The sequence below is a fragment of the Papio anubis genome, chromosome 11, assembly GCF_008728515.1.
Source record: "Papio anubis isolate 15944 chromosome 11, Panubis1.0, whole genome shotgun sequence".
NCBI lineage: Eukaryota > Metazoa > Chordata > Mammalia > Primates > Cercopithecidae > Papio > Papio anubis.
The window spans coordinates 106500149-106518147 of record NC_044986.1 but is presented as its reverse complement, the minus strand read 5'-3'; the positions used below and the strand labels follow the sequence as shown (position 1 = coordinate 106518147).

At 34.8% G+C, this 17999-nt stretch overlaps 1 protein-coding gene and 1 long non-coding RNA gene across 2 annotated transcripts in view; one reads left to right on the top strand and one right to left on the bottom strand.

Moving 5' to 3' along the window:
- MALRD1 (MAM and LDL receptor class A domain containing 1) overlaps positions 1-17999 on the top strand; it is a 682023-nt gene that overhangs the window by 489485 nt on the left and 174539 nt on the right. The window contains exon 32 of the mRNA XM_031652710.1: positions 12173-12330. Within this exon, the coding sequence (XP_031508570.1) occupies positions 12173-12330 (158 nt within the window). The remainder of the gene's footprint in view (positions 1-12172; positions 12331-17999) is intronic.
- LOC110744203 overlaps positions 1-17999 on the bottom strand; it is a 54370-nt gene that overhangs the window by 11165 nt on the left and 25206 nt on the right. The gene's annotated exons all lie outside the window — the stretch shown is intronic.

Genomic DNA, 17999 nt, shown 5'->3' with positions numbered 1-17999 from the left:
AAGGTCCAGGACCAGAGAGATTCACAGCCAAATTCTACCAGAGGTACAAGGAGGAGCTGGTACTATTATTTCTGAAACTATTCCAATCAATAGAAAAAGAGGAAATCCTGCCTAACTCATTTTATGAGGCCAGTATCATCCTGATACCAAAGCCTCGTGGAGACACAACTAAAAAAGAGAATTTTAGACCACTGCCCTTTAATGTGGATTTCTCAGAACATCCCAAAATGTGTAAAACTGATGACATAAAAATGGTTAGTAATTGATGGTTTGTTTTCTATAAAAAAAAAAATGCTGCAATTGATATCATCTTTGTCATTGCATTTTGTCTATACCAAGTGACTCAAAACAAGTAAGTATGTTTTTTTCTATTCTTCTTACTCTAGTTGCTGTTTTCTTCCTACATATCAGTATCATTTCTACTTTCTCCTTGTCTTGTTTCACTTTTTAGAAATACAAGTGTTCCACTCCATACATACAATACCATCAAAAAATAAATCCAGGTGACTTTGTTGGCTGATAAGCCTCAAAATGTGTCTTGCAGATTTAGTTTTCTTAAAAATTTTCTGTGGAAAGGAATAAATGGTAGCCATTGTTTGCTAGTTAACCATAATTAGAATATAAGTGTTTCTCTATGAAACCATAGTGAGTGTTTAGGTTAGCGTCCTTCCTGTTTATTTTTCTCTGAGACAGGTTTTTTACCTTAGTGATATTAGACAACAAGAACAAACCCTGATTATCTATAGCTGCTCAATATTTCTTCAAATATTCACCGCATCAAATAAACAGTAACTTTCATTTTGCTGCCAAAAAGCAATGCTGGTCTGAAAATATGAACCCCTTCTATTCATCCACATGTACCATCTGAATCAGATACCCAATCAAATATTCTTTGGTATATTTGTCTGTATTTATTTAAAATATTTCCAAGAATACTTAACAACTGTTTCAAGCAGGACCCAAATGATGCTTGCTTGCTTGCATTTTTTGTTTATGCCAAAATGCCGTGAGATGATATTGAGTGAAAAATATGTGAGTGAATCAATTCATTTGGAATCTTGGAGGGCATGATTAAACTGTGAATATGTAATCTGAAAACTTTTCAGATAAATTACTTCATCATTTTATAAGCATGTAGAAACTGTAATTTCTCCAAAAACAATCTCCTAAATATATATTTATTTAGACTCTATTTCCCAGTAAAATAATAAACCACTAAACTTAACCATTTCTATCTTCCCAAAATCTTACTTCCTTGAATTTATTTCATTGACTGTCCTTAAACTGTTACTCTATCAGCATATCATACTTTTTGTCTTCAAGCATCATAGTTCTCTTTGACCTTAATCAAAAAAGAAAAAATGAAATAAACTTAGTCTAGATTCTCTTCTAATGATTATTGTTTTGATATATATATTAAATAATGTATATGTAATAAATAATATAAATATATATATATATAAAAATAACCATTGCTCATGTACTTTGTATCCCCCCCCTCACTATCCACACCTTCCTTGGTGTCCTTCAATCTGTCTTCTGCAAAATATTATTTCTGCAACTAATAATCATTGGTCACTCATTCTTGGTCATTGATCTAAATAGTGTAAAGATATTTTACAAAATGCAGTCTCTGTCCTCTTGAATATATTCTAGTTCTCTTCAAGGACTTTTACAGTTTTTTAAATTGTAACAACCTGATTCTTGCTATTATATGTATTTAATACCACTAATCAATCACTTATTTCCACATTTGAGTTCCATACTATCATTTGCACACTAGGTAATTGTTCATATCTCCAAGTCACATATTCAAATGTAAACTTGCCTTCCTTGCAGAAAGCATCTTCTTCTCATGACCCTAGTATTTCTGTTATTGTCATCATCATTGTTAACACTGTTAATTCTCTCTTGATTTCAAATTCTGTCAGCTCTCTTTCTCAGCTGATTATATGTTTTCATATCTTTGCATTTTCACATCTGTCATCCATACTCACTTCTGGGCTATTGTAGATGTCAAGACTGCTCATTTACAATGCAAGTATTCTTCTGTACAAGGCCACTCTTCACACTGATGCAAGATTAATATTTATAATTGGTGACTCCTGGTCCTCCAAATGATCAGAGGCTCTTCGTTGCCTTTCAGTTTAGCATCAAGGACTCTCTGCATTCTCCTCCGAATTGTATTTTTCATTCTAAATCTTATGTTCTTCTTTTACAAACTGAGTTCTTGTACCTCAAAAGTACTCTGGGTTTTATTAATATCAACACTTCATAGTATCATTGTTTTGGTATGATTTGTAATTTTTGGCTGATAGTAGACACTATATACTGGGTAAAAGAAACTGAGATTTAAAGGACATGAGTGTGAGATTTTTATGTTTATCTGCCTTAGGACTAAGATTGTATTTACTGTTTGTTATAGCAGTAGGTGTCAGAAGGTAACATTTCCTCTGGTATCCTTGTCTTTGTCTTCCTTACGATAGTTGAGTTTCCTTGGAAGCTTCTTCTTAAGTAAGGACTGCAAGATGGCCTGTCTTTCGGTGGTCGTCCCCCATTAGTACACACCTTTTATGAAGTTTTTCCTCCTCCACCAAATTTAAGCCATCTTTTATTGGTTGAACTATGTAGCATTTATGATCTACATCAATATTTGATATTATATGATCCCAGTAATCCGAATGAGCTGTAAATTATTATTATTATCCTCTTTTGATAGATGATAAATATGAGACATAGTAGGGATTGAGAAATTTTCCCAAAGTCACAAAGCTTGTAAGTATCAGCATGTGGCTTTTAACTCAGGCAGTTTGACTCAGAGCTTGCCTTTAAAACAATGCATATTATTATCTTGTATTGTAAGATTCTTTTGGATTTGTTTCGTATTTTACCAATCTTATCTTGTACATCAGTCTACATCCAAATGAAAGACATGCTACCTTGTCTATAGTAGTTATTCAATCAATAACTTGCAATTAGTTGTCTTATTTCCACTGATAGAATCATCTTTATAGCTGTTCTCTAAATTTCTCAGGAGAGTAGCCTTAATTTGCAACTATGTTCTAAGTACTTTACATGTCGTAGATCATTTAATTTTTACCACAACCCCATGAGGCTGAAGTATATACTATAATTATCTCTTATTGCTTCAGAGTCCTAGAGAATTTAAGTAGGTTACCCAAGGTCACATACCTAATAAGTGGTAGAGTCAGGATGCAAATCAAAGTCTAGCGCTCCGATGCCTTCAGACTTAACCAGTGGAAAATCCTGCCTACAGTTCTGCCCATTACATATTCATTAAAATAATGTGATAATATATTTCCCAGTTTTAATGAAAATAACTATTCTTCTGTTCTTACTTGCTTTCCACACTCCTCCAGGTAAAATATATCTGAAATTTAAATGTAGTCAAAGCTCTTTTATAATAGTGACCACTTATCATTTTACCTAAATAAAAGCATCTGTCATTTATTTTATTAGTTTTGCCTTCCTGCATGACCATTACAAGTTTTACTTGTAATCTCAGTTTGGAAAATAAAGTTACAGAAATGTTATTAAGTGAATTCATGTTTCCAAAGGCATCTTGAGAAATAAATGTCTCATAAAGAGGTTTTTCAGGGTTCTTTGAATATGAGGATGTGGAGATTCAGAATCCCTTGTCTCTAGCTGTAACTTACAGGAAATGGCAACCAATTTCACTTGTATTTCATCTTCCTGTGATTGAGGTATTCTTGCTGCTAAGTATATTAGGAGCTTTCAGAATAAGATGACTCTACCTTGTGTTGGCATGCCACAACCAGAAGCTTCCTTTTTGTATCAGATTAATGCATACTGTGGGGGGCAGGGTGGAGGGGGGAGTTTATAATATTGATTTTGATAACAGTTAATAGCATTAAAATAAGACATTCTGGTAAAAAAAAAAAGTGTTTTTATTTAAAGAGGCAATAATTAGTCTCAAAGGAGATTAATTCCTAAAGCATAACTTATTGGAACGAAATACAATTTATGACATTTAAAGGAAATAGTCATCGTATCACTCTTTAAAAAGCAAATCAAAATAATGTAACAGCAGACATTTTTATCAAATGCTATGAGAAAAATTCATTCGCCTACAGAAACACTGCATCTATATTTTCCATTCTGACAACTTTGAGGAAACTTCGTTCTCTCGCTGGCCATATTTACATTTCACAGCCTTTAAAAATTGCAGATGTTAGCCAGGTGCAGTGACTCACGCCTGTAATTCCAGCATTTTGTGAGGCCAAGGTGGGTGGATCACCTGAGGTCAGGAGTTCGAGACCAGCCTGGCCAACATGGTGAAACCCTGTCTCTACTAAAAATACAAAAAATTAGCTGGGTGTTGTGGTGTGTGCCTGTAGTCCCAGCTACTTGGGAGGCTGAGGCATGAGAATCACTTGAACCCGGGAGGCGGAGGTTGCAGTGAGCAGAGATTGTGCCACTGCACTGCAGCCTGGGAGACAGAGTGAGAAAAAAAAAAATTGCAGATACACGTTGAAAATCTGAGGGAAGAAAATAAAAGCACAAAAGAGATTGAGAGCATTTCACCTGATAGTCATTAGACACCCTTCTATTGAGAGTGAGAGACAGGCAGAAATTACAGAGGATGCAGAGGCAGACTGAATAAATCTGACTCTGAAGAATGGAGCTTTTGCTATTTTGAAAGAGACATCATGCACAGCATGATGTCTTAAAACTATTTTTTAAAAAATAGTTTATTTAAAAACTATTAGCCAGCTTTATTTTATGAACAGGAAAATAGGGGGGAAAAAGTCTAAAATTGACTCTTAATTTAAAGCAGGGAGAGAATTCAGATCACTAGAAGTGAGAAATTATCTTTTATTGTTTTTCTTTAGTGCAATAAGTATGATTCTTCTTAGGGCACTGAAGCTGTCAAAGCATACCTTTCCTTTATTTTTTAAATTTTATTATTATTATTATATTGAGATGGAGTTTTGCTCTTGTCACCCAGGCTGAAGTGCAATGGCGCAATCTCGGCTCACTGCAACCTCCTGCCTCCCAGGTTCAAGCGATTCTCCTGCCTCAGCCTCCCAAGCAGCTGGGATTACAGGCATGCACCACCATGCCTGGCTAATTATTATTATTATTATTATTTTTGTATTTCCAGTAGAGATGGGGTTTCCCTATGTTGGTCAGGCTGGTCTCGGACTCCTGACCCTAGGCAGTCTGCCCGCCTGGGCCTCCCAAAGTGCTGGGATTGTAGGCGTGAGCCACCAAGCCCGGCTAGCTTTCCTTTAAAAGTACCAACTTTTTTTTTTAACAGAAAAATGTAAAATTAATTACCTTATAGTAGAATGACTCAACAAAACAGTTTTAAAATCTCAAGATTGTAGCTAATCACATCTAAAAAACAAATTAGAATTTTTTACTCTCTGCTGACGACAATGTGAAAAAAATGTCCATGAAGCATAGTGATTGATTCTGAATTTGGCTAATATATATTTGGCACTCTGATACTAAGTATTGTGATTTGAGGATAGTACACTTTGATGCTGAATTTGAGGTTTTAAGGTAAAAGTTGAATATTAATTGGAAATCTCTATTCATTGACTAATTGTAGCCAATTAAGACGCAAAATATAAAATCTGTGCCCCAGGAATCTTAAGAATTTATAATCATAAATTTACACAAGCAAAAGTGAAGTATTAAATGAAAAGTGTCTAGAAAATATTTGGTGTCAGTTTGGGAGAGGTAAAATTCAGATATATTTAATGAATACAATATTCCAGAATACTACACCTGGTAGTATTCAATTAAAGTGTAATCGATTTTATAAAATTAATTGAATGCATTCTGATCTTACTATATGAAGAGTTAAGTAGCTTTTGAAATGGCAAGTAGTAAGCTGTAAAACAGTCCAAAATCAAACAAATAAACAAAAATTCTACTTCTATAAATACCTGTCCTGTGACTGTTGTTGATCTTTTCATAGAGTCATATAAATAAAGCGAGTTGGTTTAATGATTTACCATTAAATTCTAAATATGTTGTGGCAGTTCAGACATTTAAACTTTATTATCTGCTTTAATAAATTCTGAACTTTGTGCGAGAGGCTACATTGACCTTCCCCAAGGATTTTGCTAGATACAAATAGGTAGGTCTCAATGAAGCAACTGAAATGTTATAAATGTTTGAAAGTGGGTCTGGTCTGAGCTCACTAGATAAAGAATGAGTCTATTTCTGAAAGTATAATTCAATGTAAGGTATTATAACATGGAGATACAGTACATAGTTTCTGAATAATTCATGTATTTCTATTAATAATTTGAAGAAGCTAAGCAACTTTTCACCTTTATGATTCTCCTATATATATATATGTATGTATATATATGAAATCACAAAAGTTTTTCCCTCTTATAAAGTCAAACTTAGATATGCCAGAGTTTCAGAATTAAAAATTGCCAAAGATTAAATTCGCAATGGTCTTCTAAATTTCCAGGTACATTTTTACATCTCAAATTTTAAAATGAATACCTTGGGCCGGGCGTGGTGGCTCAAGCCTGTAATCCCAGCACTTTGGGAGGCCGAGACGAGTGGATCACGAGGTCAGGAGATTGAGACCATCCTGGCTAACACGGTGAAACCCCGTCTCTACTAAAAAAAAATACAAAAAACTAGCCAGGCGAGGTGGCGGGCGCCTGTAGTCCCAGCTACTCGGGAGGCTGAGGCAGGAGAATGGCGGGAACCCGGGGGGCAGAGCTTGCAGTGAGCTGAGATCTGGCCACTGCACTCCAGCCTGGGCGACAGAGCGAACCTCCGTCTCAAAAAAAAAAAAAAAAAAAAAAAAAAAAAGAATACCTTGGCATGCATTAATATTTCAGCCAAGAATCAGTTTTCTGACTTTTGTGTTAAACTGCGGAATTTTATAAGAGCAAAATTGAGTATGCAAATTTGAAGATATTAAGTGGGGATATACTTCGATAACTCAGCCCAGAGTCCCTTAATTAATAATTGGAATGGTTAGCTTTGATACTGGGCCTTACATGACATTGATTGTCCTGTGCCAAAATAAATATCCTGCAGTGAAATGGTGGATGATCGTTCACAGTGAATTAATTTTCTTCACATTGTGTTTCATGATATAACCCTAAAATGCAAACATTAGATTGTATAACATTTCTTTCTATGACGTCATACCTTTGCTAAACTGGTTTTAGTAGTTGCTGTCACAAAAGTGACATTTACTGGGGAAAATTTGGAATAGCAAAAGGAGGTGATGTTCAGTCCAATTTCAAGGTTTGAAAATTTGTATAGTGCCCAAAAGATACATACCCCATTAGAAAATAACTGTGGCTATTTAAGAAAGAAATAATGCATATGTTATTGTTTCTACCTGTGTGCAGTAATTTTCCAGGTACCTGCTATGTTGTTAGAATATTTTTCAAGTACTTGAAATGTTGTTAGGTACCAGGCTGGAAGAAATATCTCAATTTTGTTTTTTAAGTACTTTTCTTTATTAGTAAATTACTGAGACTCTAAAGATGTTGTGACTTGAGTTACTTTAGGAGCCTGTAACTTATTACAAAGGATGGAGCATTTGGTTGGACTTAATTCAGGTTGTTGTAGAAACTTAAAATTGGCCTTTTATAATTAAGTATTGGACTAAAAGTATTGAAAAGAAATATCTGAATTAGTGAAATTTCAATGTATTTATGCAATTGGAGGAATAAATTTACATAAATACAAGATTTTAAATCAGAATTCAATTCCTAACTTTGCTAAATTGGTTGAATTTGTGTCAATGAACCTAATTACTACTTTTCCTACTGCTCTAAATATTTGACTTTCAACGTTGGGTTGACACTACAAAATGGAAAAAGAAATATTTAAAGTCTGAATTAAATAGGATCTGCTTCTGAGATGGAAGTACATTAGTTATCATTATATATGTTATAGTATTTGAGAACTGAACTATAAAAATAATTTATACAAATATGTTAGTTATTTAACTGTTTGGGACAAAGTCAAGGCTATTTATTCACGTCCAATATAGGATGAATATATTCGATACTTTCAATTAAGCCCTATTGTACATGAAGAGTTATTATAGCTCATTGAATTATACCATATTTTTCTTACTGAAGACAATCTTTTAAAGTTGGTCTGATAAAGTGCAGTCTAAATGCGTTAGAAATTCTCAAGTGTATAAAAGGCAACAGAATGTAGAGAAATCCAGATGTTCTTATTTAATTAAAAATACCATGGATTTAAAGAAAGCACGTTTTTAATGACTAAGCCACTGTTCGCAGTAGGTTTGACAGGTGCTGTCTAGGTATTCTGGCTTTGCATGCCACCTGTGTTGTGATTTTCCAAATAAGAAAACAAACAAGCAGTATTTTGGGAACAAAATGTGAAACTTAGAAAACTTTTTTTGTTCCTGTGGCTAAATTAAATACTATATTCAGTTTTCCTAACCCAATATTTGGTGGTACATACAATATATTTCAAAGGACAATGCGGATAGAAAACAGTTTACCGATGCTACAGGAATAGTTCAAGTTGTTTTCATGTGTACTCTTTTGTCCTGAAAATTTTGCTGCAATAATTCTCAAAGTTCCCCGCTTATCTTACTGAAATAAAATTAGGCCAGGCGCGGTGGCTCACACCTGTGATTCCAGCACTTTGGGAAGCCGAGGCGGGGGGATCACAAGGTCAGGAGATTGAGACCATCCTGGCCAACATGGTGAAACCCCATCTCTACTAAAAATACAAAAATCAGCTGGGCTTGGTGGCACATACCTGTAGTCCCATCTACTTGGGAGTCTGAGGCAGGAGAATCACTTGAACCTGGAAGGCAGAGGTTGCAGTGAGCCGAGATCGTGCCACTGCACTCCAGCCTGGTGACAGAGCAAGACTCCGTCTCAATAAATAAATAAATTAATTAATTAGAAAAATAAATTTTATGGAAATTTTCTTATTTTGGCAGCCTTTGTAAAGGGGTGTTAGTGAAAAGAGATATTTTCTGTCAAATAGGTTTTTAAAAAAAAAATAGATGCAAGTTATTTGCATCTTCCAGTCCAGCATGTAAGGAGCTTGGAAGGCATCATTCCTATCATTATAGAAGGAAAGGTGAACCAACTGAAAATCAATTCTTTTTAGATTCATTAGAGAACTGGGGTCACAGGCAAACCACTACCCCCAACATTGGACAGCCAGACAGCCAGACACAGAGTATCGCAACTTACCTGGGCAAGTAGCCCATGAACGGGAACTCTTCAGGGAACAAGTACTGGTGTAGGAATCCTAACTGTAACCGACAGATTGCTGCAGCCTCAATGTGGACAAGTTTGAGAGAAAACAATGTGATGGGGACCCAGTCCTTGGCAGCCCACACACTTTGGTCAATGTTCCCTTCAGGGGCCGTCCCACATTCTCACAGCAAAGATGAAAGAAAAATCTCAGTTTTCAGCAGGGAAAAGGGGAAAAGTAGCCATTTTGAAATATTGCTAGAGCGCTCTATTCTTAACAAGGCCTGCCTTCAAGAAAAACATTTTCCCGGAACCTAACCAGCCTAGGGGAATAGAAATACCCAACTATGTTATAAGAAGTGACAGGGAATAATTGAAAATACTGTCTTACAGTACTTGTACTACCCATGAAATGGGTTAGTTATGTTGTTATGTAAGTTGCTTATAAAATGGTATGATATTTGACAGAGGATTTGGTTTGGTAGTTATAGTGTATATTGCAAATTCAAAGTCAATCCCTAGAAAAAGAATGGAAAAACAGAAGATGTAAAATTGATATGTTAAGAGAGGATGAAAACAAAATCGTGAAATATTCAATTAAAGCCAGAGAAGACAGAAAAAACAGAAGGGGGGTGGGGGAAGAAACAAAGATTAAGAATATAAGAGTATTGAATACAAAATAGAGAAAAATATGGTAGATGAATAAATATTACTCCAACTATATGAATAATTACTTTAAGTGCCAATCATCTAAATTCACCTGTTTGTCAAAATAGATACAAACACAAGACCCAACTATATATTGTCAGTAAGAAACCTACATTTAATATACACACACATTAAAAGTGAAGGCATGGAGAAACATATACCATGCTAACATTAATCAAAAGAATGTAGAAATTTAGATAAAGGTGACTTTGGAGCAAGGAAGATTACAGGGATAAAAAGAAACATTATATAACATTATGTAGCAATAATGAGATCATTCTTCCAAGAAGCCAAAACATAGATGTTCTATGTACATGGATAGTAAGACAATAGTTTGTAGATGTCAGTTCTTCCCAACATGATGTATAAATTCAATGCAATTCCAATCCCAAGTTATTTTGCAGATATTAAAAAACTGATTCTGAAGATTGCATGGAAAGGCAAAAGACTGAGAATAGCCAGAACAATATTTAATTAATAAGAATGTGTCAGTATTGGCTCATTAATTGTAACTAATGTGCCACACTTTGTTGAAATGTCCTTCAAAAAAATGAAAAGGTAAAAATCCAGGCCATTAAGTGGTGTGACATGGTCATCTAATTCTCCTTTGCAATATATTCTAGCCACTTCAATTTTCAATTGTATTCCGTTTCAATTGTATTCAAGCGTACAGCACATGAGTATTCCTTGCACTGAAGAATTAAATGCTGGGAGATAAAGGTAAACTAATACATATGCTGATTATTCTAATACATATTCAAGGATATAGCACATGAGTATTCCTTGCACTGAAGAATTAAATGCTGAGAGATAAAGGTAAACTAATACATATGCTGATTATATGAAGAGTACTCAATTGACCTGACAACAAGTTTTTTAAAAGAAAAACTTCAAAAGAGAAGCCTATTGGACCACTAACTCGCAAATAATGCTTTAAAAACATGTATCTGAATAACAATACTAAAATACCACAAGAAATCAAGAATACTTTTAATTATACATTATTTTAATAGCCTCAATTTTGAACTAAAATTAAGTAGGTAAGTGAAGGGAAAAATACACATACACATAGGTAACATATAAATATATGTAGAAAATATTTTAATATATTATATATTAATATATGATAGATAAATATATAATAGATAAATATATTTAATTATATATTTTATTATAAATATAAATATAAATATATATGTGTAAATATATAATATAAATATAAAAAATATATATGTGTATTTTTTCCTTAAGTTAAATATTTATTTGTAGTCTCATTCAAAACTATTAATATATTTTCTACATATAAATATATTATACGTTCATATATTTATATTTATATATTATATATTATATAATTAAATATATATTTATATTATTTATTATATATAATTAAGTATTATATATAATACATTATATATAATTAAATATATATAATCATTATATATAATTATATAATATATATTTCTATTTACATATTTATACATAAATATATTTATATTTACATATTATATATAATTAAACATATATTAATATATATATAGAAAACATTAATAGTTTTGAATGAGACTACAAATAAATATTTAACTTAAGGAAAAAATACACACACACATATATATATATTTTTTACCTATCCACAAAGGGGAATGGTATCTATGATGAATTTCTGACAATGGCAACAGAAAAAAATGCAATTGTGTTTAAATGCAGAAATCTTTCACATACTAATGCATTTGAGAAGAAAAGAAGTTGTGTATTACCTCGAAAAAACTAATGTAATGACCCGAAGAATCACATTTCACTTTGCAGTTATAGCCATTCACTACTACCCTGGCCAGTGTGGGAATCAGAGCAACTGAAAATAAGATACGATACTAGTCAGTCCCCATACCTACTCTGTACTTGCTGTATGCACAGCATACGAAGTATTTTATTGTTGGAATCTGACAGGTTTGAGCAAATTAGGAGAACAGTAATACACCTTCATATTCAAAACCAGTATTTGATTACTTTATGAGTCACTTGCTCAAGGGAATTTTGTGAATCACATGATCATAGTGACACATTTTTGGCTCAGAAGAATGAAATGTTATTGATATATGACTCCCAAAATGAAAATGAGTTCTGTTTGATTGTGTGTATGTATGAGGATAAAAAGATATCTGTTAATGGTTGCAATACATTCCGACTCATGCGATATTATCATTGCACTGAAAAAAATTGTGTTCATCTATTTCAAGGTAGTGGTAAGCACTTCCTGTACGTCAACTCATCTGGCTCCAAGGAAGGATCCATTGCCAGAGTTACTACCTCCAAATCCTTCCCAGCAAGCCTCGGAATGTGTACTGTTCGGTTCTGGTTCTACACGATCGATCCCAGGAGTATGGGAATATTAAAGGTACAAAAGGAAGCCAGAGATTTATGATCACTGAAATATGCATGGCATGTTTAAACATTGTCTTTCCTTGTCTTATTTGTATTTTTGTTGGTCACACCACCAATGCTGATGCCATTAATTTCTCATTTCTTTCTGGGGCAATGGGACGTTGGCAAGCTGTGCTGTCATTCATTTTAATCTCATTCAAGATTTATCTCGCTGACAGCTGCCACCTGAACTCAATTATGTCGAATGCTATTTAAAAGATCATCTGGAGGTAAAAGAATTTGGGCAGATTCCACATGTATCTTCTTTAGCAGCTTAGCTAGGGACAGTAAAGAAATGTGATGTGAGGCATAATGGTGAAGAAGATAATTTTCTACCCAAAATTCAGTAAAGGAAAAGCAAATTTGAGATTTTAAGTGTATATCAGCTTACAGTAAAATCAACATGCATGCTCTATTTTTACCTAATTTAAAGCAATAATCTGTACCAAATGCAGATACCTTTAATGAAACAAGTTGCTGCACTCATATTTTTCATTGTATCAATGAGTTTTTCAATCATTATGAACCAATTTTAAGATCCTGGTTTCTAATTAAATGATTACATATCAACACACCACACCTAGTATTATTAACTTACAGTTTATCCAATCCTGTTTTTTAAATAAATGCAATTGGGATTTTTGTCCTTATGTTAAATGGTCCTTGTAAATAACAGTTCTTATTAAGTTCTGCCTTATATTTACATGTATTAGAAACATTCTATGGCATCAATTTTAATTCTCACCTTCACCTGATGAGGAAAGTATATTTTTCCCAATTTTACAACAAAGAAACTGAGATTCAAAGAGCCTTAGTAACTTTTTCAAGATTTCACAGTCAAAATTCTGATTTCAAAAATCTGGTACCTTTTTTTGGTGGGGGGTAGGGAGGAACAGAGTCTTCCTCTGTCGCCCCGGCTGAAGTGCAATGGTGTGACCTCAGTTCACTGGAACCTCCGCCTCCCAGGTTCAAGTGGTTCTCTTGCCTCAGCCTCCTAAGTAGCTGGGATTACAGGCATGCATCACCCTGCCCAGCTAATTTTTTGTATTTTTAGTAGAGATGGGGTTTCACCGTGTTGGCCAGGCTGGTCTCAAACTCCTGACCTCATGATCCACCCACCTCATCATCCCAGAGTGCCGGGATTACAGGCGTGAGCCGCCATGCCCCCACCTCAAAAATATGATATCTGTTGCCCAGTTTCGTTTCTCAGATTCTCTGTGGTCAACCAGAGAAGTCAGAAGAGAAACATGTGAAAATGAGAGAAAGTAAAAAGGCCTTATCAATTCTAGGCATCGACAGAAATTGAAACTCTTAAGTAAAAATCTAAATGTGCAAAGAAAGTTGAGAATTTATCCTGACTCTGTGAGGATGTCTGTTTTTTCAAAGGAAGCCAGTAAAACAACAGAGAAAGAGGTTCATTTTTAACAGTCTGGGAGCACATGAGTAAATGCAGAGTATGTGAAAATTTTATTTTTCATAGTTTTTACATCTAATCGATGAATATTCAGTAGATTAGCCTATTGCTTATGCTAAATTTTATCCATTGTAATTTATAACCATTGAGCTTCACAAAACACCTTATTTCTACTGACATTATGAAACACAGATTGCTACAACTGAAGAGGACACTAGTCTACAGTTCCTCACCAAAGCAAGTATCAATGGAAAGGCCACTAGACCTTTCTGTATAATATAGGCAAATTTCCGTCACTTTCTGAGAAATTGATGCTTCCTCAATTCAAAAAGATCACTTGTGTGTTCTTTAGCTACTCACCAGCTGGACCTTCATTTCTTTAGTTACCCAGTTAATTGGCCCTCTGTGTTTAGCCATGTTTCTGTAAATAGCCTTTGAAATAGAAATGTTGACCTCATGTCTTGATTTCTGATACTTGGCTTTGGTGCCTACTGGTTTTTCTCACCAGAAGGTAGCAGTTAAGTAGATGCTTTTCTACTCTGACCAGTTTTCAGAGAGGTCTGCTAGAAAGAATAGTGGCAGGAAATTGATAACCAGCATGATACTGATTTTTCTGTAGCAATGGTCTTGGTGGGTATGTTAGGTCATTCTTGCATTGCTGTAAAGAAATACCTGAGACTGGTAATTTATAAAGGAAATAGGTTTAATTGGCTCACAGTTCTGCAGGCTGTACAGGAAGCATGGCACCAAGCATCTGCTCAGCTTCTGATGAGGCCTCAAGAAGCTTTTAAGTATGGTGGAATGCAAAGTGGGAGCTGTCGCATGGTGAAAGCAGAGGCAAGAGGGGGAGGTGCCAACATTTTTAAATGACCAGGTATCATGATGACTCACTCACTATCACGAAGACAGCATCCAGCCATGACAGATCTGCCCCCCATGACCCAAACAGCTCCCACCAGTCCCCACCTCCAGCATTGGGGATTACAATTCAACATGAGATGTGGACGGGTCAAGTATCTAAACTACATCAGAGGGGTTGACTGCCACAGTGACTTTCTTTTACCACGTTCATGGGTGACCTCAGTAGGGCCAATAATAAGCTCCTTTAAGCATTTGATGCAGAGGAAGAGAGGTATTTTTCTTTCTTTTAGATTACAAGTTGTAGGGACATAGACTAGGCGTGGGGCTATTGGAGGCCATCTTTCCCCACAAAGGGAGAGAGATTGTTTGACAAAAAAGCTAACACACGGGGACACAGAGCTAAAGAAAGGGGAAGAAACAGAAACGTACCTGCTCTATTTAAACTCTCAATCCCACTGTTTCTGCTCCAGTAGAATTCTCCTTTTGTTATTTGCCACTGAAAAAGCCCTAACCATTACAGAAACTCAGCAAAAACCGTTTTCATGTGTCCTTATATCACTGATGGATCATAGCAGCTGGGCAAATCTTATTTTCTCAACTATTGCTGTGGAAAATCTTGAGTTATTCACAGACTGAAAACCTTCCTAAGCATGCAGTAATTTTACATGTGGAGGAACCAATGAAGTGGAAACCATTCTCCCTGCTCTTAGGATTGAAGCTTTCCATTAGCATGCTTTTCTCTTACCTGCAAGTTGGTGCTTTCTTACAATCTCTAATTTGGGTATTATAGTGCTGCAGGACCACTCCTTATAAATAAGATGTGGACCCATGTTTGTGGCTCTATTTTCACTAATAATTGACACTAAAATTCCAATTAATATAATCTGGACTTGTGGTGGGAAAAAAACTTCTTTTTCTAAGTAAAAAAGAAGTCCTTTATTCCCCTTCTCTAATAATGTTGACACCATAAAAAAATCTTAAAAGAATAAAATAAACGATCATATCTACTGTTGGTGTGGATGTAAAGAAATAGATATTTATTGCTAGTTGGACTATCAATTTGCAATTATGAAGAATATTTTGACAATTAAAAATTATAATTTTTATATTATTTACTAAAACATTTTACATCTAGAAATTTATTGTAATGAAATAAAGGTAGATATATATGCTATTTTATTTATAAAGTTTTTGTTGTTGTTATTGTTGTTGTTTGAGATGGAGTCTTGCTCTGTCACCAGACTGGAGTGCAGTGGCGCGATCTCAGCTCACTGCAACCTCCGCCTCCCTGGTTCAAGTGATTCTCCTGCCTCAGACTCCTGAGCAGCTGGAACCACAGGTAGGCGCCACCACGCCCAGCTAACTTTTGTATTTTTAGTAGAGATGGCATTTCACCATGTTGGTCAGGCTGGTCTCAATCTTCTGACCTAGTGATCCACCCGCCTTGGCCTCCCAAAGTGCTGGGATTACAGGCGTGAGCCACTGCACCTGACCAAAGGTTTTTTGTTTTTTTTTTTAATCTCAATGTTTACCCTAGTAAATATTGGAAACCACTTGAGCATCAAATAGTAGGAAATACTAAAATATAATACATTCAGTCATATGGAAACACTGTAGAACAATTCTGTGAATGAATAATTAGTGATAAAAAGAAATTTTTATTATTCTTTAATGATCTAAGCAGATTGTTAAGGAATATGTATACTAGTATGCAATTAAAAAAATCAAATTTTGTGTGAAAATGTGTATATGGCTATAGATATTTACCTATATAAATATATGTATGTGTATATATGAGAGAGAAAAGGAATAAATGGAGAAATACACACTACAATGGTTAAAAGAATTATTTGTACTTTTTGAGATGAAAAAGTTTATTATTTTGCAGTCTTATGTATTTTATAATTTTTCTACCTGAAACTTGTATTAGCTTTCTAATAAAAAATACATATTTCTAAAGGGTCCTTATATTTGGAAGGGTTGAGAGACACTGCCCCAGAATGTGCCATAAACACATGACCTCTTGGGTTAATAATAGCAAATGTGGTTCCAGAGTACATGGTAGCTTACAATTGTCTGAAACTATTTCTTACGTTGATTATAGAAACTCTTCAGAAGGGATATGGCAAAGAAAATACCTAAGATGAATTTTCAGAGGCAAGGGTTTATGAGGCAATAAAAATAGGAAGGCTTTCTCAAAAGAGATTCTGAATTGTAGATTGTGGGAGTATGTCTCCTTGTCAGCATAAATTTTCTGAAATCTCACTAAAGGTTATGCATTCCCTGCCCTTCCAGGATCTGCTCTGTATTCCAGAGAACTACACTTCCCTGGCTCCTTTGCTTTCTGCCTTCCTAGGTAGGTTTGGTCAGTGGAAGGTACCCACCAAAGACCTGAGGACAGGAAGAGAAAACAAGCCTTCCTCCTCTCCCTATTTTGGATTGAATCTCTAACTGTGCCTTATCTGTGACTCAGCTTCCCCCAATTAGGCCATGCTTCCTTAGTTCCAGCTCCCATAGAACATGCCCGAAAAATTTTCTATTCTTCCAGCAGCTTGACTTTGGCGACTTTCTTCCTTTGTCCCTCTCGTTTTAGGGATGGAAACATTCTACATATGGTAGGTTGCATCATAATTTCCTTGCTGACTTCTCATCTGTTCCATAACCTTTGTAATCAGTCCCCTATATATCTATATTAAACTTCCTTTATTTGAAATACGTTAGAGTAGTTTAGCTACTCTAAACTTGATTTTGTCTGATATAAGTGTGCACTGTAAAGAAAACACAAATCTTTTGATGCTATGACCTTACAAAATAATAATTAAAAAATTGAGTGACAGTCAGCTTCAATTTGTCCTCATAACATTAACTTATTTCTGAATAAGTTTCTAGTAAGTGATAACAGAAAACATGTAAACAAACAAAACAGGTAACTATGAGACCTTCTATTTGCCATACAGAACTCTGGAGCAAATAGTAAGTTTCCCGTGATTATTACTCATCGCCTGCTGAGAGAGGCATTTTATTTTGAATAGTAAGGAAGCCCCTCTCAGAAAGATGATATTTGGATTTAGAGTTGAAAAAACAAGAAAGAGCCAGCTTTGTGAATATCTGGAGAAAGACTGCTCTAAGCAGAGGTTACAAGCTAGTGAAAAAGCTCCCGTGTAGAAATTTCTACGGCTGGCATAGCGGGAACAACATAGACCAGAGAGATAAATAAGATTGAAGATGTAGGAAGAGACCAGGTCATTTATGACCTTGTACATGATAAGGAGATTCAATTTTATTCTAAAAACCATGGGAAACCGTCAGAAAGTATTAACATGAAGAGTAATCTAATTAAAAAAATGTAAAAGGGCTGTTGGGCTGCT